This window comes from Canis lupus, chromosome 26 (assembly GCF_011100685.1).
Source record: "Canis lupus familiaris isolate Mischka breed German Shepherd chromosome 26, alternate assembly UU_Cfam_GSD_1.0, whole genome shotgun sequence".
NCBI classification, from domain to species: Eukaryota; Metazoa; Chordata; class Mammalia; order Carnivora; family Canidae; genus Canis; species Canis lupus.
In genome coordinates, this window is record NC_049247.1 from 20,440,481 (window position 1) to 20,464,002 (window position 23,522).

Here is a 23,522-nt window from a genome sequence, read left to right on the forward strand (position 1 = left end):
TGGAGCAAAATCACTGGGATGGTTGAGGACTGAGTTTTTCCTAGGCAAACCAGCTAGGAGCTGCTGGGTGTTCTCCTGGTCCATGATGCTGGGTGGGAAATGTCTTGTCATTGACTTTGACAAACCTTTGCGTGCCATGTTCAGAGACTGCCCTGTCCAGCAATGTGGAAATGAGAAGGAGCTCCACCCGTGGGTGGTCCCAGAGGAAAGGCATGTCCAGCACGGGAGTCTCACCCTTCTGTTTCTCTCCAGGGATGAGAGGGAGATTGGCGGAGATGGGGGGAGGTGAAGAAACCAGAGAAAGGAGGGAAAGCGGTGGAGCACAGTGCCTGAGCCTCCTCCACACTGAAATCACAGCACGGCAGTGCCTTTGGGTCCTGGCCGCTGGTGCAGCTTCTTGGGGGGTTTTGAGGGATGCTAACCCCCGTGGCCCATCTTGGGGGGACCCAAGATGCTGAGGGTCTGGTTGGTCTGGGATGCAGCCTCAGCATCATGGGCAGGTTGAAATCTCTGCAGAGAGACTCACATGCAGCCAGGACTCAGTCCACCAGCAGAGGCTGAGTCCTGAGGCTGACCTCAACAAGGTGCCTGGTGAATGTCTCGGGGAGAGGGGAGGAGGGAAGAGAAGAAGGGAAGCACAAAAAAAAGCAGTAAGAAAACTGTTCATTTTTTATGCATTCAGGTGTCCTTTTAGGGAGCCAGAAAGATCGGTCTTCTATGTCCTCCCTGGAGCTGACATGGTTTCTTGTCCTGTCTGCCATTTTATCAAATTTAATTGAAACCAAATGAGCACGGGGCCGCAGGGATCCTCAGCAATTCCACGGCACCAAGGGGTGTCTGGTGCTGATTGTGGCATTGTGATGGAGCACAGAGGCCTCAGGATCTGGGCCTCTCTGGACTCTGTTTACTCCTCTGTAAAGTGGGATTCACAACATCACTATGTGGTTGAGGGGATCCAATGAGAAATGGACACAAAGGAACTCTGCAAGATCTTTTTAGAAAAGTTTTAATGCACCTAACACTGCATTTATGGACTTCAGTTCTCTTCCCCCTCCCCTCTCCTTATTTAAGTCTATGGTTTATTTAACCACCGTCTCTACTGTCCCATGGAGGTCCAGCCTTAATTGCATCACAGGGCTTTCTTAAAGTCATTTAAGCTCTCTGAGCCTTAGTGTGCCCAGTCTGGAAAATGGAAAAAGTTCACCATAATTCAACCGTGTAAATGACATTTCTCTTGCCTGTGCCGAGCCCTGTGCTGGGCTCCAGGGATTTGGGGGAGAACAGCGTGTGGTTTCAGGGAGTATGGGCAATTGGTGTGGGAGCCGACAGAGGTTCTTCTTTTTATTTTTAAGATTGTATTTATCTATTCATGAGAGACACAGAAGAGAGAGGCAGAGGCAGAGGGAGAGGGAGAAGCAGGCTCTCTGTGGAGAGCACAGTGTGGGACTTGATCCTCGGTCTCCAGAATCATGCCCTGGGCCAGAAGCAGACACTCAACCGCTGAGCCACCCACGCGCCCCACTGACTGAGCCTCTGCCTTCCCACCATGTAGTTTGGATTCTGACTATCCTCCAGGACCAGCTGATTGAGTGCCAGGATGCTCCTTCACCCACCACTGGGTGCCTTGGTTTGTTTCTCTGGGACATGGGTGAGGATAGTAGTGCTTACAGGGTTCGTCCCAGGGTAGAAATGGTGTGTGAAGGCATGCAAGGAGCCTTATGGAAAACATGGCTAGTTATCATATGGCTGTAAATGCGGATGAGGTAATATTTTTCAAACATCCCCCCCTCCAACAGAGGAACCCTGAGGGATCTTAAAATGTTTTCAAGCAGAGAGATGAGCTCTGTCTTTATTCCAGATGAAGGGACCAGCACAGGATAAGGCAGGTCTAGAAGCTTCAAAGGATCTGGTTTGCAAAGACGTTTGAGACAGTAGACGTGGGCTGGAAGCCCGACAGTGTACCCCCCACCACACACACACACACACCCGGAAGTCCAGGAAGGCTGAGAAACTGGACTTTATTCTGTGGGCTTAATTTTGCTTTTTCCACAGCCCCATTCTATTACCAGCCACTTCTGATTTTTCCCCCTTAAACTGCATATAAATTGGCTTGTTTTTTCACTTGGCTTACTCTAAGCAAAATAATGTCCATGAAATTAGAAGTTTGATGTGCAGACCATATATATTTATATATTTTTTTCTAATTCACATTTAAATAAAAACATACCATTAGACATTTTCAAATACCTTGGTCTAGCTAAAATTATCTCGTGAACGCCCCTGGAAAGCCTTTTAAAGGCAAGATTTCTAAGCAAGGGTCAGCCATTTGTTTAAAAAGGAATAAAGAAAAGCAAGGTGGCTTGCTCATCATTTCTTTCTACAACCTCTGTGGAATATTAACTGCAGCTCAACACTTATAAACCTCACCTACCACGTTCCCCCCACATCCCAGCCCCTGATTGGCCGAGGTAAGGGGGCACCTGCTGCCCAGGACCCACAGTCTACACCATGCTTAGGCATACACTGCCCTCTGCCGACCAAGAGAATTACTTCACCAGAGAAGGATTTGCTAATCTGAGTCTGAATCAAATTTGTATTCTATCCTCACCTCTTTGGCTCTCTAGACCCTAGTGAAAGCAATAATGGGGATCCCTCAAGCTGTTTTATCCTTTTTGAAGAGGTAATACACACATGATTCAAAACCCAAAAGTACAGAAGAATCTACCATGAAAATTGTTTCCCCTCCTTTCCGCGGCAAACAGCCCCCCTCCTGTTCCCCGCCCCAGAGGCAACCACGGAAACTAGAGTGTCTTATGCATCCTTCTCAGACACTTTTCTTTTTTTCTCAAGATTTTGCTTTTAAGTAATGCTTTTAAGCATGGGGCTTGAACTCACAAACCCAAGATCAAGAGTCACAAACTCCATCAACTGAGCCAGCCAGGTACCCAGACTCTTTTTAAGTATGTCCAAAAACATAACAGAAACTTTCAGGGCACCTGGGTGGCTCAGTCAGTAAAGCGTCCACCTTGGGCTCAAGTTATAATCCCAGGGACCTGGGACCAAGCCCCATGTTGGGCTCTCTGCTCAGTGGAGAGCCTGCTTCTCCCTCTCCCTCTGCCTCCCGCTACCCCGGCTCATGCTCTCTCCCTCCTCCCTCCCTGTCAAACAAATAAATAAAATCTTTAAAAGAAAAACAAAGAAACTTTCTATCTAACAAAATAAAGCCCCCGAGACTAAGTCACCAGTTTAATGCTGGTTTTATTACATACTCGATTATACACCATCAATAATGACAACAAAATGAAGCAGATTTAATTGCTATCAGGAAGTGTAAAATGTTTAGGAGACAATCCTTTAATAAGGGAGTCTGTAGAGAGAAGAAATATTATCTTGATAGGAAAACAAAAGTTGAAATGATGGGTGTAATCAAATGGACTTTAGTGATGCTGTCATAAGAACATAAGGCGTTGCAACATGCCAGGGGCAGTGAGATGGGGCTTCCTCATCCTGCAGATTTTTTTTGTAATGTTTTTCACACTTTCTGATACCAGACTGAAGCTAGTCACACTTTTTTCAAGAATTTTTTTTAATTTAGAAGGGAGGGACAGAGGGACAAGGAGACAGAGAATCTCAGGCAGACTCCCCACTGAGCATGGAGCCAGACATGGGGCTCAATCTCATGACCCTGAGATCATGACCTGAGCCGAAATGAAGAGTCTCACACTCCACCAACCGAGCCACCAGGCACCCTTAGGCACACTTCTTGGAGACAGGTACACATGGCTTTCATGGGACATCGTGTAAAATAGTGGTTCACATCTCAGACTTCGGCATCCAACAGACCTTGGGTCTGATTCTTTTGTGATGTTGGGCAAGTGGTTTCTCCCAGTTGGGTCTCAGTTTCCCAGTCTATAAACTTGGGGATGATCCTAAGTCTTAGTGTGTGAAGTTGTTGTTTGAGTGCTTAAGCCTCACTGGGCAGCGTTGTTGTCATTCAAAAGCTCCCTGGGGGTCTTGGGAGATTTTTTCTCAGATATCTGGCCCTGGAAGGAGCAGGAGGATATGCCTGGAGCAGAATCATGGTGGAGATCGAGAGGGAGCTGCAACCCAGCCGGCCAAGGCCATGGGCTGACACCGGAGTGGCTTATCAGGCAATGTAGGGGTGTCATGGTGCCAAGCTTGATTCTTGATTTTTTTAAAGATTTTTATTTATTTGTTTGACAGAGAGAGAGACAGCATATCGAAGAAAAATGGAGGATGTAGGCAATCAGGGGCAAGGAAGTGGGTGGGGCAGAAATCATTTGGGGCAGCTCCAGTCATTTAAGTTTTCCAACTGATCTGTGGGAGCAAGTGCTGAAAGCAGCCAGGACGAGAGGACTTCCCCTCCCAAGGTTGATGCAAGTAAGTCTATTTAGGGCCAAGGCTCCAGGCAGAGATGAGGTCAGAGCTACAGCCCACAAGGGCTACAAGCCTTACAAGGGCTTCCATTAGTCCTCGGAGAGATTGATGAGTAACTGATTGTGGTTGGCGTGTAAAACACTGGGTTTGAAAGAGACAGTAAGAGATGAAGCTGTGAGGAGGTAAGGGGGTGCAGAAACTAGGTCCAGGGAGCCTTGGAAGCTAGGATCCAAGTTTGCCTTCTACCCTGAGAGGAGGTGCCCCGTATTAGTCATTGAAGTAAAATTTGCATAACGTGACCTTAACCATTTTAACTTCTACAGTTCAGTGGCATTTAGTACATTCACACTGTTGTGGGATCAACACCTCCATCTGGTTTTAAAGCACTTTCATCCTCCCCAAAACAAACCCCACACCTGTTAAGCCAGAGGACTCCGTTCCTCCCAGACCCTTCCTCCCAGCCCTTGGCAACCACCGAGCTGCTCTCTGCCTCTCTGGCTTTACCTACTCTGGGTATTTCCTCGCAGTGGAGTCATGCACCGGGTGGCCTTTTGCGACAGGATTCTTCCATTTGGCAGGAAGTGCAAGGTGCATCCACGGTGTAGTGAGCGTCCTTGCTGCATTCCACTTGCTGAATGACAGTCCATTGTCAGGGATACACCCCATTTTGCTTCTCCATCCATCTGTTCTGTGAAGGGGGCAGATTTCTGTTTGGGAAGGACTCATCTGGTTGCCGAGGGGAGAGACTGGGGCCAGGCAAGGAGGTGCTGGCTGTCCCACAGCCCAGCTGAAAGGAGATGGAGAAGAACTCCAGGCAGTGGCCGAGGGGACGGGGGAGGAGACCCAGAAGCGGAGATCTCCCGGCAGGAGCTCCAGGAAAGCCTTGCTGGCAGCAGAGAGGGTCTGGCCCTGGGGCGTCCTCCCGGAAGTGGGACCTGTGATACCCACTTCCAGTCCCATCCAACCCATCCGGCTGCCGGCACCTCTCCACCTCCCGATCCTTCCGGAGTCACACTGACATCCTGATTTCTCTGCGCCTCCCTGGAGGGTCTCTGGACCACATCTCACCTGGGACCTTAGTGGGAAGCCCTTGCTCTTCCCTGGGGCCAGTCTCTCAGCCGCTAAGTCTGCGTTTTCTTTCTTTTTTCTTTTTTTAATAGGTTATTTTTAACGTATATTCTTTTATTGGAGTTCGATTTGCCAACATACAATATAACACCCAGTGCTCATCCCGTCAAGGGCCTCCCTCAGTGCCCATCACCCAGTCACCCCATCCCCCCGCCCACCTCCCCTTCTACTACCCCTTGTTCATTTTTGAACATTAGGAGTTAAGAGTTAGGAGTTTCTCATGTTTTGTCACCTTCTCTGATATTTCCCACCCATTTTCTCTCCTTTCCTTTTTAATCACTTTCACGATTTGTCATATTCCCCAAATGAATGAGACCATATAATGTTTGTCCTTCTCTGATTGACTTATTTCACTCAGCATAACACTCTCCCACTTTGCTTTTGTCCATCAAAGCAAATGGTGGGTATTTGTCATTTCTAATGGCTGAGTAATATTCCATTATATACATAGACCACATCTTCTTTATCCATTCATCTTTCGATGGACACCGAGGCTCCTTTCAGTTTGGCTATTGTGGACATTGCTGCTGTAAACATTGGGGTGCAGGTGTCCCGGTGTTTCACTGCATCTGTATCTTTGGGGTAAATCCCCAGCAGTGCAATTGCTGGGTCGTAGGGCAGGTCTATTTTTAACTCTTGGAGAAACCTCCACACAGTTTTCTAGAATGGCTGCACCAGTTCACATTCCCACCTACAGTGCAAGAGGGTTCCCCTTTGTCCGCATCTTCTCCAACCTTTGTTGTTTCCTGTCTTGTTAATTTTCCCCATTCTCACTGGTGTGAGGTGGTATCTCATTGTGGTTTGGATTGGTAGTTCCCTGATGGCCAGCGATGCGGGGCGTGTTCTCATATGCTTGTTGGCCATGTCTCTGTCTTCTTCTGTGAGATTTCTGTTCATGTCTTTTGCCTATTTCATGATTGGATTGTTTGTTTCTTTGCTCTTGAGTTTAATAACTTCTTTATAGATCTTGGAAACTAGTCCTTTATCTGAGAGGTCATTTGCAAATATCCTCTCCATTCTGTAGGTTGTCTTTTAGTTTTGTGGACTGTTTCTTTTTTTATCTTGATGAAGTCCCAATAGTTCATTTTTGCTTTTGTTTCCCTTGCCTTTAGGGATGTATCTTGCAAGAAGTTGCTGTGGCCAAGTTCAAAAAGGGTGTTGCCTGTGTTCTCCTCTAGAATTTTAATGGAATCTTGTCTCACATTTAGATCTTTCATCCATTTTGAGTTTATCTTTGTGTATGGTGCAAGAGAATGGTCTAGTTTCATTCTTCTGCATGTGGATGTCCAATTTTCCCAGCACCATTTATTGAAGAGACTGTCTTTTTTCCAGGGATAGTCTTTCCTGCTTTGTCGAATATTAGTTGACCATAGAGTTGAGGGTCCACTTCTGGATTCTCTATTCTGTTGCATTGATCCATGGGTCTGTTTTTGTGCCAGTACCACACTGTCTTGATGACCACAGCTTTGTAGTACAACTTGAAATCCGGCATTGTGATACCCTGGCTCTGGTTTTCTTTTTCAATATTCCCCTATTCAGGGTCTTTTCTGATTCTACACAAATCTTAAGATTCTTTGTTCCAACTCTCTGAAGAAAGTCCATGGTATTTTGTTAGGGGTTACATTAAATGTGTAAATTGTCCTGGGTAGCATGGAAATTTTCACAATATCAATTCTTCCAACCCACGAGCACGGAATATTTTTCCATCTCTTTGTGCCTTCCTCAATTTCTTTCAGGAGTGTTCTGTAGTGTTTAGGGTATAGATCTTTTCCCTCTTTGGTTAGGTTTATTCCTAGGTATCTTATGCCTTTGGGTGCAATTGTAAATGGGACTGACTCCTTAATTTCTCTTTCTTCGGTCTCATTGTTAGTGTATAGAAATGCCACTGACTTCTGGGCATTGATTTTGTATCCCGCCATACTGCCGAATTGCTGTATGAGTTCTAGCAATCTTGGGGTGGAGGCTTTTGGGTTTTCTATGTACGGTATCGTGTCATCTGCGAAGAGGGAGAGTTTGACTTCTTCTTTGCCAATTTGAATGCCTTTACTGTCTTTTTGTTGTCTGATTGCTGAGGCTAGGACTTCTAGTACTATGTTGAATAGCAGTGGTGAGAGTGGACATCCCTGTCGTGTTCCTGGTCTTAGGGGAAAGGCTCCCAGTGTTTTCCCATTGAGAATGATATTTGCTGTGGGCTTTTCGTAGATGGCTTTTAAGATGCTGAGGAATGTTCCCTCTATCCCTACACTCTGAAGAGTTTTGATCAGGAATGCATGCTGTATTTTGTCAAATACTTTCTCTGCATCTATTGAGAGGATCGTGTGGTTCTTGTTTTTTCTCTTGTTGATATGATCTATCACATTGATTGTTATACGAGTGTTGAAACAACCTTGCATCCTGGAGGATAGAAAGGGACAGAATACTTCCAAACTCGTTTTATGAGGCCAGCATCACCTTAATTCCAAAACCAGACAAAGACCCCACCAAAAAGGAGAATTTAGACCAATATCCCTGATGAACACAGATGCAAAAATTCTCAACAAGATACTAGTCAATAGGATCCAAGAGTACATTAAGATTACTCACCATGACCAAGTGGGATTTATTCCCGGGATGCAAGTTTGGTTCAACACTAAGTCTGCATTTGCACCTTGGTTGCTGAGGATGGTCCGGAGGCAGGGCCCCTGGATGGCCTCAGTGTATCAAATGCAGAAGGACAGGTGAGCAAAATGCCAGCTTGTTCTCCGAGGTGGGTAGGGGATAAATTACCAGTATTTGCATATATTGGTGAAAACCCGACTATCAAAAAGGTGGATCCAGGGACGTCTGGGTGGCTCAGTGGTTGAGCACCTGCCTTTGGCTTGGGGCTTGATCCCAGGGTCCTGAGATCGAGTCCCGTATCAGCCTCCCTGCAGGGAGTCTGCTTCTCCCTCTGCCTATGTCTCTGCCTCTCTCTGTGTGTCTCTCATGAATAGATAAATTTTTTTAAAAAGTGGATCCAGGAGGATATGGCAGAGAATAACCTTATTCTTCCACTGCTCATTCATTCATGGTCTACTTTTGTGTTTGTTTCAGGGAGGGGGTGGTTGGCACTTCCTGGGGTGAAAGCTTCATTCTTATAGGCCTTCTGGTCTTCTTATCATGGAGTCCTGAATCTCGCTCTTTTCCAAATTTCCTGTGCCCTCCGTGGGGCTCCTCAGGCTGGGAGAATTCTGGGGTTAGGGAGAGCCCAGTGGGCTGCTTCCTTCTCACGAGAAAGCCTGGCCAGACAGTACTGTCCTGTTATGGAAGATGCAGAGTGCCAGGGGTTTTCTATTATGGAGAATTTGATGAGGACAGAGCCCCCTAAGTCTGGCTGCTCTCGGCTTTCCCTTCTGCTGGATCCCATCATCCTCTCAGGATGGGGAATGCTGAGACCCGCTGTGGCTCCTATCTTCAGTGTCCACCTCTGGCCCCAGGAAACGTGAGTCTCCTGCTCACTCTCATCAATGATGGGCAGCTCACACTCCCAATGCCTCTCCTCTCTTGGCTCTGCCTCAAGGCAGGCAGGCACCTCCCATCTGACTTTTGTTATCACTCTTCTCTTGGTGAGCATCAAATGCAGTCACTGTTCCTCAAACCCCAAAGACACCTGCCAAGCCACCAAGAGTGTCCGTGAAGCCCTCTCTCAATTGGCTGAAGGGGAGGTGATACATTTTCTTCCCTCCCCCTTCTTCTTCTTAAGTGATGCTCTCTCGGAGGTGGCTCTTCCCGTAAGCCTCTGCAGTGGCCCCAAGAAATCCTTTCCCCTCTATAAGCTAGAGGTAGGAGAGATGGGGCTCAGATCGGAAGAGATCATAGATGGTGGTGGCAGGAGCCACTGGTGCCCTCTCTGAGCCCTGCTGCACCTGCCACTGGATGCTCACCATGGCTTCCTACTGCAAGTCTCTTTTAAGAAGGTCAGAAGTGCTGGGGTTTGACACCCCTAAAAGCAGCCCTCAGCCAATGAGGGATGGGGATGGAGGATAAAATCCCAGTTCCTTCTCCCTCATGGTATGTTCTACACCATTGTTCACAGTTCCCGAAGGACTAAGCCCAATGCCCACAGTGGGACTCTCCCCTCTATGACTATGCATCGGCTCTTTTCTTTCCTCCTATCTAGCTTCCATACCAGAGCTGCCTGGGGTGGCCTCCCAGATCAACCAGACCACGAGAGACACTCAACTTTGCTCAGCTCTGCTTCCAGAGGACCCAATTTCAGTCAAAAGCCCTTTTAAAAAGTAGGCATGCTCAGAACCTATTTGCTTATTCCTAGCTTGAGGGACCTCTGCTGAAATCCCAGGACAATAGAAGTTGCAATGAATAGTCTGTTGCACACTGTTTACAAAAGACATTCACATAAGTCAGTGTTTCTCAACCTTAGCACAATTGACATTTTCGACAAGATAATTCTTTATTGTAGGAGGGTACTTGTACGGTGTAGGATGTTTCACAGTATCCTTGTCATCCACTCCCCAGTGGCACCCCAGTTGGGACAACCATGTCTCTAGACATTGCTAACTGTCTCCTAAGGACAAAATCACCCCTAGTTGAGAACCACTGATGGAAGTCATCTGATGTCATTGTGTCAACAGCAGCCTGAAGAGAGCATGATCATGGCAAACATGATGATGGTGAGGATGGTGACGATGGTGAGGATGATGGTGGTGGTAGTGATGTTCATGATGACACAGCAACATGATATAATGTTCAGACGACTTAACCATACTTGCTGAGGTGCTGTGAGTGAATCTGGCATTTGATCCTAGATTTTCAGCATGCCTTACCTCACTCGGAAAGCCCATGACATAGACTGGAAATTCACAGACAAGGAACTTCAGAAAAACCGGAGCCCTCCATGCCAGCATCAGAGCCAAGAATCAAACCAAAGCTTGCTGATTTCCAAGGCAGTGTGCTCTTTCCGGTGCACTGCTGCTTTCTACTTTACAAAGGACAAAGAGTGATGCTAGGGTTTTCAAATGAAAGCTACTTGCCCCCTTGAAAATGCTTCTGCTGCATTTAGATCATTGAAATGAGTGATAGTGTAAAGCCAAGTTGTAGACTCTCTGGAACTCACCGTTAACCAGCAGATCAGCTGTGAAGTCAGCTTAAGGAATAAATATTGGCGATCTACCATGTTTCACACCAGTCTAATCCAGCCCTTTCGTGAACGATTGATGTTTTCATGGTTCTTAGAGTTAAGAGGCTCTTCCCTATCACGGGTCAAGAGCCGACATCAACTGCACCATTTCTGCTGTCAAATAGACTCTCTGGCAGGCTCTTTCATACCCTAGCATTTATCTAGCACCTATGGTGTGCAAGAGAAGGTGGCAACTCCAGGATTTCAATACAGTAGGGTTTAGAAGCCGTAGCCTTAGCTGGAAATGGGCAGAGGGTATATCTCTAGGGGCTCTGTCCTGAAGCCACACATGCAAAGCCAGGGGACGCCTTTTATTAGGAGAAAGTGTTTTGGAGGTGGTGCAAAGGAAGCTGGTGGAGGTTATGGGGGGCAGTTAGAATCTCCCTAAGTCAGCTCTCAGGACAACTTTACATGAGCAATGTGAGAGGTGCTGGAGAGGACATCACTTGGAATAAAATACATCGCCTGGCCTCTGGAAGCCACCCTTACACAATGTTCCTTGTGTTTCAGTTGCTTTGTTCTTACTACTAGAAGCAGCAGTTTAGGTTGTTTCTACCCCCTTCTCCCTGTCCTCCCACACCGGGGAAGGAGAACACCGCCCTGGGGCACTGGGTGAAGCTGTGGGGTGGGGGACAAGGTAGGGGGCTATCCTCACTCTGCATCAGTTCTAGAAACTTTGATTAGGGCCATTTCCTGGAATGCCTCTCCTCAGGCAGTGTCTTGTCTGCTCCCACTCCAAGCAAGATGACATCCAAACACATAAACTTGGCTCCTACAAGCTCTCTAGACTTCCATGCCTGTACCCACAGCAGGAAAACACTGACCACCAGGCAAGTTCCTCCAGGACCCATGATCTCATTCCCTATCTCCTTCACTTGTGCTTTGCCTTCTCACCAGCCCTGCTTATCAACCTTAGAGCCCTCTAATCTTTCTTGAGGAAGCAAGCACCATCTCCTCCAAGGAGGCCTCCAGGATGCCCCCAGTCACCTCTCTCTGCACTCACCTTGATCGTTAACTGCTACCACAATTCCTGGTTTCTTAGTCTAAATCTACCACTGCTTTGTGGTTCTTGTATCCCCTGACACAAGCTTGGCATATCTGAGGTGTTCAAAAATATTAGGAAGAGGGACACAAGAGAAGGAGAAAGACATAAGAAGGAAGTGGAGAAGGAGAATGGAGGGAAAGAGGCATGAGTTCATATGTGCCTGCACCCAACACTGAATTAGCTGGCACTCTTTCAATGAGAAATCCGTTTTTATCCAGCACGCCTCCCATAACACATGTTTCTGTGGCACACTGAAGTGCTTTCTGGATTATTAACTGTCCATTGCAGTCCTGATATTTAGTGTCAGGGTGTTTGCTTGCATTTGTCTTTGGAAATGTGTCATCCTTTCACGTTATGAATATTGATAGCAGGTTTGAGTGTATTTCGGGAGTAAGATGCCTCCATCCCGCCCTCCGCCCCATCGCCTAAACGTAATAGATACCGGGTTTGATTCTGAAGACTTTGCCACATAATGAGGGGAAGGCTCATTTCACCTGACATGAAGATGCAGGTTCTACTTAGGATGCAGTCAGCTTGTTCCACAGCAGAGAAGAATGGAAGACCCATGCTACACCCCCAGCATGTAGCCCAGTGCCCGGCACTCTGCTCCACTGGCAGTGAAGGCAGTTCTACTTACAATTCAGCATTCAATCATGCAAGAAGCTCCTTGCAGGGAAGACCATCTCCTGCATGAGTCTTCAAAACCCCAGTCCCTCCCCAAACCCAGGGGCTGTGCGTGTTTGCAGGCAGGATCAGCGTGTCCTGGTCACATCTGTGGTCTCCGCCTACCTCACCCCTAGTTCCTAGCCTGGTGCCTGCCATCTAGTGTGCCTCACAAATGTGTGTTGTCTGAAAAAAAAAAAAAAAGAATCAAAGGCTTGTTTAATGCCCATAACTGAGTTTCACAAGACTCCTCCTTTTCTCTCTGCCCTGCCCCCAGCCTCAACCTGAGCAACAGTGACATCCTGACTATCTATGATGGTGACGAGGTCATGCCTCACATCTTGGGGCAATACCTGGGGAACAGTGGCCCCCAGAAGCTGTACTCATCCACGCCGGACCTGACCATCCAGTTCCACTCAGACCCTGCTGGCCTCATCTTTGGGAAGGGCCAAGGATTTATCATGAACTACATAGGTAAGTGTCTCCACCCATCCATTTGTAGATGTGTCTATTTAGATGGCTTCTTCTAGATACATCTCTTTGAGGGTTCTGTGCTACATGGTCTTTTAATGGCACAGTAAATATGTGTAGCTATTAAGCATTTGGGCTGTCTGGTCAGAAGACCAGGGTTTGAGTTTTAGTACTTCAGTACTGCCATCAATGGCTCTATGATCTTGGCCAAGTCACTTAACCTCTCTGAGCACCCTTTTGGTCATCTGTAAAATGGAAAAACTGATAGCTACTCCAGAGGGTCAATATCAGGATTTAGTAGATGCTACCTCGTGACTTCCTGATTCCTGCTGTTCCCCTTGTAGTCAGCTGGGATTTTATATCATCAGCACACTCTCCTGTGCTTGCAACTTCTCAAAACACTGTCTCTGCCATCTTGCGTGAACTGAAGCTGGACTCTCCCTAAGGGCTCTTCTTCCCCTGCAGCCCCATCCAATGGAGACCATGCTTTCTCTCCCACCTCCTGTACTGTAGGACCTAGAAGAGGCAAGAGGCATCTTCCTCACTTTTTGACGTAGCTTCCAAACCATTTCTCTCACCCTCACATTAAAACAGAAACAAAACCAAAAAAATCTGCTGTGAAGCTCCAAGCTCGGTTCACACTTGGCCATCCAACACCTCTGTGGAAGCACCCACAGTCTTCCCTCTTCCTTCCCCACCTGTGACTCCCCCTTCTTCGTTGCTGGCTCTGTCACCCTGCTCTGAACAGTGGCAGGTCCCAAGCTCTACCCTGAGTCCTGTCCCGTGTCTGTCTAACTCACTCCCAGGCACTGTCATCCAGTCCTTTGGCTGTAAGCAATGCCTCTCTGTGTTTCATCGGCCCCCAGTATGTACCTCCAACTTTGACCTCTCCCATGAGCTGTCTACTCAAGTCTGTGCGAACTCTCCTCTTGCATGTCTAACTGGCATCTCAGATTTAATATGGCCCTGAACAGAACTCCCTCTGTCCCTACTCCCAATCCACCACCACCCAACTGCTTCTGCTGCTGCTTCTGTCCCTCTGCCCTATCCCAGGAGATGAAACTAGAGCTCTCCCAGTTTCTGACTGCTTCCTCTTTGCCTGCCCCATAACCAACCCATTCTTTCAACTCTACTTCTACAATACTCTCAAATCCAAGCACTTCTGCTCATCCTTTCATGGCCAGCACCCAAGCTGCCAGCAGTCAGGAGACTGGAACACCATGAAATCCCACTAATCCCAGCCCAGAAAGAGTTTGAATGGACAGAGTGTCTGCTTAAACCCTGTCACATCATAGCAGAAGAAGCCCTGGACCACCAAGGATAAAGGACTTGCTCCTTGGGGGCAGATCTGAGGCTCACACCCAGGCTTCCTGGCTCCTGGACCTTAGCATTTCTCCACACCTGATATTCTTGGCAACAGCCAAGAACTTGGAAGACACACAGGGGTACTTAAGACCTCACCTCTTTTGGCATCCAAGATTGTGGGTGGCTGCATCCTGAGGATTTCAATGGGCAAGATTTGTCCAGCAATCAGAGAACTTGTTTGGGTCACCCAAGAATGGAGTGGACAGCTCATGAAAAGGGGGGAAAAAGGAGGTTTCATTCTGCCAAGTGTCCCCCCACCACGCCTACCATCAAAGACCCTCTGGCTTAATCCAGATTTTGTGTCTGTGGTTCCTTCTTCTTCCTGGCTTGAATATTTGCCCATCCATCTCTAATATAAAGTGTTCTCTGTGTCTCATCTCTTGCCTCTAAAATACAAACCCTTTCCCTGACCATGCATGTGAAAATAAGTCCCTTGCCTTTTTATTTGTTTGTTTCCAGCTGGTAGATGTTTCTCATCCCTGCCCGCTCTGTGTACATTTCTCAGAGAGGCAGACACAAGCGTTGATCTTTTTTATGTTTCTCAGGGGCCCTTTCTCCCTCGATTTTGCTGCTAAGTGTTTTCAGAGTATTATTGTTGTTACTTTCCATGGGTTCCGCACTCTTTACTGGGTGGGGCCCTGGGCACAGGGGGACAGCTTGTGCTGGCTGCCCAGGCAAGATGCCATCCAGAGTCAGATGCCTTTGGAGGGAGAGTTTCTGGTGACTTGGCTTCAGTCTCTCTCCTTAGACTTCTCTCCTCCAGGCCCCACCCCCCACCTCCCAGTTGGAAGATGAGGTCATAGGTTTACTCATTTGTCTCCTCTGGTGCCTGAGTCAGTCTTCCAAAACCACATTCAGCTTGGTAGCAGAAATCTCACCCTATCCAGGGCTACTCACGATTAACCTGGAAGTCTGGCCAATGTTCAATGTGGCACCATCTTGAAGAGGAAGTGCTCATATTTCTTGAAGCTGAAACTTTAGATTTTGTGTGTCCATTTGAAATTGGCAGGTACTTTTCCATATATTATTTTCTTTCATCTTCAAATGCATCAGCTCCACTTTCCAGACAGTTTGGTCACATGTGCAAGGTCCTGCACTAGGCACCAGGACCCAGGGATGAATAGATCGCTCTCCCTGCCTCTGTTTCTCTGGTTGGTGAAAGTGAGGGAGGTGGTACCATTAATGGTATCAGAATCACATGCTGCTGCTGCTGCTGTGGGAGAGGCGAGTATGGGGTTTAGGGGATACACAGTCTGGCTAATGTGGGTGACACACAAAGAGAATAGTCCTGTTCTTATTTCTGTCAAAGAAACACACACTCAATATCACAGGGAAGGCAGGTGGGCTTCTGTATTTAATTCTGATACCAGTCAATTGCTTGTGACTATCCATGTTGAAGAGCATGTTAAAAAGAATTCTGAGGAGTCCACATGTGAAGTCAGTGGGGGAAGAGTTACATGACTGACTAGTGATGTCTTCTATGGCTTGGGAGAGGTAGTTGCTATGCCAGGTCTAGATTTAACTAGACATAGATGCAATTCTTATTCAGCAGAGAGATCACATGGAAGGGTCAGGGGGTTTTGTGATTATCTAGAGATTTATGAAGCTCTGAGATTGATCTCAAGGCTGGCACTCAGCTCTCAGTGTGGCCACGGCTAATCTGCTAGGACTGCTGGTAGAACCTTCCATAAGAACACTCTGGGCTTACATGGTTCTGACCTCCCATAATTCTGCTTTGCCTAGGTAGAAGCAAAGAACCATTCTCTTACTGCTTCCTGTGCTTTGCCAGTGTCTGTGGCCAAGTGCATGGAGGCAAGGGATTAAAAAAGCAGAGATGAGGATGTGGTGTTTCTCAAAGAGATATTGATCACTTGTGTGCTTATTCTTCCAATCCTTGGATAATAAATAAGTTCCATACTGTAGGTTAACTCTGGTCAAATGGCAGTGGTTCCTGGGAGTCTGTGTTGAGAAGGATTGGGAGATTTCAGTTTGGTTCAAAGAAAGAGATTGCTATGATTGATTAGTGATGTCTATCATGAGCATAAGACTGGTAAATGTGGCATGTACTCAGTGCATTTGAGTATTTCTTTTGCCCAAAAGTTAGACCGGATGCTGATCTTGAACATTAACTGCCAAATGGTGGCATGTACTTAGTGCATTCAGGTATCTCTTTTGCCTAAAAGTTGGACCACGTTGCTCATCTAGACCATGAGACTGAGACCATGACTTCAGATCCCTGTGTTCCTAGTACCTGGCATATAATAAGTGCTCGAACAAATCAGTGAATCTATATAAAACTCATCTAAGTGTCATGTTGTGCACATCAATTAGTTTTCACATTGCCCTAAGTTATAAGTTATAGACAGGGTCATGATTCTTGTCTCAACTGTATGATTGAGGACAATGAGGCTCAGAGATGTTTATCAACATGACTGGAGTCACACAGCTTCTCAAACAAAGAAAGACCAGAAGGGAAGTCCTCCAACTCCTAGGCCAGTTTTCTCATTCTTTACAAAGTTAAAGGCCCATAAGGGTGGAAGATGCCAGAATCTCCAACTGGGATGCTGGTTAAACCTGCAGATTTCTGAATCAGTGTCTCTGGGGATGGAGTCTAGGAGCTAAAGAACAGGAAAACTAAGTGACTTAGGCAAGTCCATTGAATTAGTAACTGTGTGGCCAAGATTTGAGTCACAGTATCCCCTACTTGATAATCCCAAATGTGATGAATTCCACAAAGGAAATGAGAGGTCCCATGGGAGTGTGTTCCCATGCTGGCTCAGATTGAAGTCAGACAAGCAAACCTTTCTCAGTCTTGAAGCATTTGGCACAAGGCAGACCACATACCCAGTATCTACCCCTATTTCTCCCCTTTCAACCACAGTTTGAGCATTTGCAGCTGTGTCCTAAATCCAGGGCTTGGCTGATTTTTCAAAGGCCTAAAAATAGAGGCTCCTGTTCCCCACGAAGCAATTCCAGAAGACATTTCTCTCTCCCCTTCTTCTTGCAGACACCCCTGAGATCTCCATTCCCCAAATAAAATCATGATGAAATTCCAGGAAAAGCCATTGCTTGTTTCTCAGAATGACTTTCCTGCAGACAGTGAAGGTGCTTTGCGTTCCCCAGAAGCACATAAGAACTGCAGATTAATTATACGACATAATTATCTCTTTTCTCAAAATCTGTGCAGTGGGCACTTGGAAGCAAGCACAGTAATAGTGGGCTTTGGATTGCTACCTCAGTAATGAGGATTTGTAGAAGGAAGGCAGGCTTATTCCAGGGGAAGACTCCATAATAATGAGCTGCATATAGAGCTTATTTTGGAGTATGGTTAATGTTCGCTGAAGATATGCAGCATGATTTCAACAATGCACCAATAATTATTTTTATTTCAATAGTTGAGTGTTTATCTTAATCTGTTTATCTTAACACTCAATCTTAATAGTTGAGTGTTAATCTTAATCTTAATTACAAAAACATATATTACATATATATACATATATTACAAATCCATCAAACCCATAAATCTACAGACAGTCTTAGGATGAGGCTGAGTGTGTTAGCTACCATTGCTGTGTAACAAATATGACCTTCAAATTAGCAATGCATATTTTTTATCTTTTTAAATTTTATTTAAATTCAATTTGCCAACATATAGTATAACACCCAACACTCATCTCATCACGAGCAATGACATTTTTTTAAAGATTTTACTTTTTTGAGAGAGAAAGAGAACATGATCTCAGGACTTGGAGATCATGACCTGAGCCAAAGGCAGACACTTAACCAACTAAACCACCCAGGTGCCCTGCAGTTTTCATTTATGATCTTACACTTTCTGTGGATCTGGAAATCAGGAGTTTAAGCCAGATGGTTCTGACTTGGGATTTCCCATGATGAGTCTGTAGTGATGATGTCAGCCAAGGTTGTATTCATTTGAGGGCTTGACTGGGGCTGGAGGCTCAATTTCCAAAATGGCTCACTAGTGGACTAACAAGTCAATGCCAGTCATTGGCAAGAGGCCTTAGATTCTCTCCACATGGATCTCTCCAGAGGACTACCTGAGCATCCTCACAGTGTGGCAGTTGCTCTCTCCAGAGAGCAAGGGGAGAGCCCCTCAACATCTAGTTTCAGGAGCCACACATCATCACCTCTTCAGTAGCCTGTTGGTTGTACACATGAGCCCTATTGGGTGTTGCAAGGAGTACTGGAGAATATAAACTCCAGGAGGTGAGAATAACAGGGTGGAGTGGGCAGAGAGAAACAGAAGGGGTTGTCCCCCAAATCATATTGCTGGTAAGTGGCAGGGCTAGGCTTCTGTCTAACTCTAAATCGTAAAGATTTTATTTATTCATTCATTTATTCATGAGAGACACACACAGAGAGGCAGAGACACAGGCAAAGGGAGAAGCGGGCTCCATGCAGGAAGCCCGATGCGGGACTCCATCCCAGAACTCTGGGATCACACCCTGAGCCAAAGGCAGACACTCAACTGCTGAGCTACACAGGCGTCCTGTCTCACTCTAAATCCTAAACTGACTCTGTTAAACCAAAAGAATGCTTGGTAAGTCCAGTGGGCCACAGGAAGATCTCATCATAAAATCTCTCTGTAGCAGAGTTCTCGGTGATAAAGGGATTTTAAAGTGTGTTACCTATTTCTGGAGGCTTTTTCTTCTGTTTTCTCTTTCTTCTGACATTTGTAAAAGGAACCACACATAAAGGTCCACCTTCTCATCTAAAGACTATGTTTTTGTTTTAAAGAGGTGTCAAGGAATGACTCCTGCTCAGACTTGCCAGAGATCCAGAATGGCTGGAAAACCACTTCTCATACGGAGCTCGTGAGAGGAGCCAGAATCACCTACCAGTGTGACCCCGGCTATGATATTGTGGGGAGTGACACCCTCACCTGCCAGTGGGACCTCAGCTGGAGCAGCGACCCCCCATTTTGTGAGAAAAGTAAGAGTCATCTTGTTTTCTTCCTCTAAGTCAGTGGGTGGTAAATCTCTCCCATGGAGTGTTTTCCATGTAGATGCAGTGATATCACTTCATGTAGGATCTGGCCTCCCTCCTACTCCATCAGCTCACTGGTGCTGCCCACAAAAGTCCTCTTGGAGTTCTAGGGCAAGGAAGTCAGACTCGGGGGCCTTCAGAACCCTGGTGGATGTAAATGAGTGAAATAGGCTGAGGGAGAGACAGTAGGGAGTGGTATAGACTGCGGCAAACGGGGATTGTGTAACCTGCGTAAAAAACATCATTCAGACTCATCGTTAAAATACCTGTAGTAGCCACGCAAGACCAATCTAAGTTGGACCTTGGAGTCCCAGTTCAAAACCCCTACAGGTAGCTGACTTCATTCGAACAGCACCATCCAGCATTGTGGCTCCTTCTGCGTGCTGCCCTCAGGAGTGCAGGCCATGCAAGGCTGGTGATAGCTGGCCTGGTGTCTTGAAAAGCAGGAGAAAAAGGAGGTGATTCTGGTTTCTACACTAAATTTTAGTGGGAATGGGGGAGGAGCTAAATTTGAGGCTGGCTTCTTCCCACTAACCATTTGCTTCCTACCTCCTCTTACATGAGCCTCCGTTCGGCAGTTGTCTTGCTGGGAGTACTCTTGGGAGTACTTGGGTAGACTTGCTCAGCCTGCCTTGAGTGACCAGTTGCATAAGAAATATTAAGTGTCAGCAGAGAAAGAGGGTATTGGGAGGGCATGGGGGGGTTGCACACAATCCCTGTCATAAATATTCCAATGGCAAGGAAAATTAATTATAACTGAGGGAAACATGAAGGAACTTGCTAAAAATCCACTAAATGGGCTACATAGACATCTGTTTGTTCTACAACAGTATGTGAGGTGTGTGTGTGTGTGTGTGTGTGTGTGTGTATGTGATCATGATGGGAAAATAAAAGCCAACAGTGAGAAGCACCATGGGTGGTGAGACCCATCACAGACAAATTAACATGACCTACGTCATCATTACTTTTTTTTTCAAAGATTGTATTTATTTATTTGAGAGAGAGAGCAGGAGGAGGAAAAGAGGAAAAGGGACAAGCAGACTGAACACAGACTCAGCACCCTGAGAACAGAACTGGACTCGGGCTTGATTTCACAACCCCAAGATCAAGACCCAAGTTGAAACCAAGACTTGGAAACTTAGCTGATTGAGCCACCCAGCCACCCACCCCATCATTACTTTTAAAAATGTTTTAAATACACATCTTAGTATGATTCTTAAACTTTTGAATAATGATTCTTTAAGTTATTTGAATAATGTTTTTAAATTCTTGAATAATGATTTTTAAATATTTGAATAATAACAATTTTTAGAATATTTTGAATAATGATTTTTGAGAATTGTTGAATAATAATGATTTTTAAATTTTTTTAAGTCATGATTTTTTAATAGTAATTATTTTTTAAATTCTTAATAATAATATTGACTTTTTTAGGGGTGCCTGGGTAACTCAGTTGGTTAAGTGTCCATCTCTTGATCTCAGCCAGGTCTTGATCTCAGGGTCATATGGTCAAGCCCCATGATGGGTCCCATGGAGCCTACTTAAAAATATATGTATAAATAATAATGATGTTGATGATGTACATTGTGTTAGTGAGTTCTGAAGGCTTGGAGAGGACATAAACTAGCTCTCTCTGGGAAACTCTCAACTGCCTCAAATTTTGCCAAGAAAAGGCCCAAATTAGAGCAAATGAATTTGCATTGGGACCCTTCTAGGTATCAGCATTTATGTTCCCAGGCTGGTTGCCTGTCGCTCTGCATGTAAGACAGAGACCCACCATCCTGCCTCGGTGGCTTCTCTTCTAGTGAGATAAGAACAGCAGAACGTCCTGAGAACAGTGGGGTCTCCCCCCTAGAAGTCCCTAGTGCAGTCAATGCCTTTCATTCATTCATTCGTTGGTTCAACTACACTCGCAACATCAAAAGATGTATGTAACCGTAACTTCACATTATGCAAATCACAGGTGCTTACTTCCAGAACTCAAGCAGGAGGAAGCTTAGGAAGTACAAAGTGAAAATACCTCATGATCTTCCTCTCTAGAAATGATGCCTCTCACTTAACGGGATGCACTGGGTGTTATGCCATATGTTGGCAAATCAAACTCCAATAAAAAAAAAAAGATACAAAAAACAAGAAAAGAAATGATGCCTCTCCTAAAAGTTTATTCTGTGTTGTTCCAACTGCATTGTGTGTTACACATATGCACAGAGATGTGTGCGCATGCATGGTAGGCATATATAGACTCAGGGATATTCATGCAGAAACCCCTATAGATGCAGATATTTCACCACTGCTGTTTTCTCAACTCAGACATCCAGATAGCTTTTCATATCATACACGTGGTGTGCTTCATTCTTTTTTTAAGTGACTTCTTATTTTCCTTTTCTGTATATTGATTTTTTTTAATTGAAAAGTAATGTAAAACAGGGATGCTGGGGATCCCTGGGTGGCTCAGCGGTTTAGCGCCTGCCTTTGGCCCAGGGCGCAATCCTGGAGTCCCGGGATCGAGTCCCGCGTCGGGCTCCCAGCATGGAGCCTGCTTCTCCCTTCTCCTGTGTCTCTGCCTCTCTCTCTCTCTATGTCTATCATAAATAAATAAATAAATCTTTAAAAAATTAAAAAGAAAACAAGGATGCTTGTTTTATATATACAGGCACCATAAAAGCAGTGAAGGTCACCTCACTTTGCTCTCTTTAATGGTTGCTCAGGATTTCATGCAACAGCTGTTCTGCATTGAACTCTTCCCCTGTTAAACAATCTGCATTGTTTCTTTTTTCCTTGTCTTTTTTTTTTTACCATTGCAAATAATGGTGCAATGTACAACCTCGTACATAGGTCTTGGAGTCCTGATGCAAACATTTCTTTGGGCTACTTCCTATACGTGGAGTTAAACTCAGCTCTCTTTCATCCTGGCCCTTTTGAAGAGCTCAGATGCAGTTCTTTTCCAAACAGGAAAAGAACAAAGTTAGGAAACTTGGCCAGATCATTCTATAGTTCTCAGCAAACCTGTGATCATCAAGAGCCCTAACACCCTCTCAATCTGATTTTGTCCGCAGTTATGTACTGCACCGACCCTGGAGAAGTGGACCACTCGACCCGCTTAATTTCGGATCCCGTGCTGCTGGTGGGCACCACCATCCAATACACATGCAACCCTGGCTTTGTGCTGGAAGGCAGCTCTCTTCTGACCTGCTACAGCCGCGAGACTGGCACACCCATCTGGACGTCACGCCTGCCCCACTGTGTTTGTGAGTCCTATCTGTTGACTTGATGCCATCTGTTGAGTTGATGCCAACAGAGGCTCACTTCTTCTTCATGGTGGAGGGCTGGGCTGCTGGGTGGAGACATTCCACTCTTTAAGAGCACTTACTGCTATTACTACCCCCAGGACCATGGGTGGCAGATCGAAGGCATGCATACTAGAACATTTATTGGGAATTTACAGTAAATTTATTGGGCACTGTGCTAAGTCCTTTACCGAACGTCCCTCCCGCCTGCCTCGAGTGGCCTTGTGAGCAAGGCACTGCTGTCTCCATTGCAAGAAGAAGATACTAAGGTTCAGATAGTGAAATCATTGGTGTTAATAGTGGACCTGTCTGACTCTGCAGAAAATCAAGCCATCCACTGGACATGAAATCGGTGTATTTAAACCGATTTAAACTTTAGTTTTATCTATGTGAAGCCCCTAAAGCAAATATTTGATTAAGAAAAGATTTTAGGGATTTCTTAATCATAAAGAATCAAAGAAAGGCTTCCAAAGTCATTCTGACAAGGGAGGAATTACTCTTCTTGCCAAGGAGAGAGGGCAGAGAGCCGTAGTCCAGGGGGCTCAGCCTGACTGATAGCTCATGAAATCACCAGGGAAGTTTTAAGACTCCAGAGATTCTGGTGCTCCTGGTCTGGGGCGGAGCACGAGCAGTGAGGTTTGTCAAAGCCCCCACCCAGGGGTTCCAATGTGCAGCGAGGGATCAGAACCATTGCTTAGAGAAAACAGGAGGTAACACAGAAGGAGCAAAGCCTCACGCAGTATGTGGATTCGAGAAACTGTCAGCTGCGCTAATATTTTGTCTGAGTGTGTTTTGAGCAGCTCCATGAAGGCTATAGCCAGCTCGAGCTGCCAGTAGGGCTACATCAAAACTAAAATTAAAGTCTTCTGCATGGAAAAGGGGGACATTTTTATTCTGCATTCACATGGAACAAGGAATCTTGGACCTCACACCCTGGGTCCCCATCCACCTCTTTAGCAGGATCCTAGAATTTCAGAGCTAAGGGCATCTCGGAGGTAAAATA

The 23,522-nt window shown here is 45.9% G+C and overlaps 1 protein-coding gene across 1 annotated transcript in view; it reads left to right on the forward strand.

Moving 5' to 3' along the window:
- SEZ6L (seizure related 6 homolog like) overlaps positions 1-23,522 on the forward strand; it is a 189,684-nt gene that overhangs the window by 145,092 nt on the left and 21,070 nt on the right. Inside the window, exons 11-13 of the mRNA XM_038576092.1 lie at positions 12,667-12,863; positions 18,984-19,178; positions 22,289-22,480. Coding sequence (XP_038432020.1) covers positions 12,667-12,863; positions 18,984-19,178; positions 22,289-22,480 — 584 coding nt within the window. The remainder of the gene's footprint in view (positions 1-12,666; positions 12,864-18,983; positions 19,179-22,288; positions 22,481-23,522) is intronic.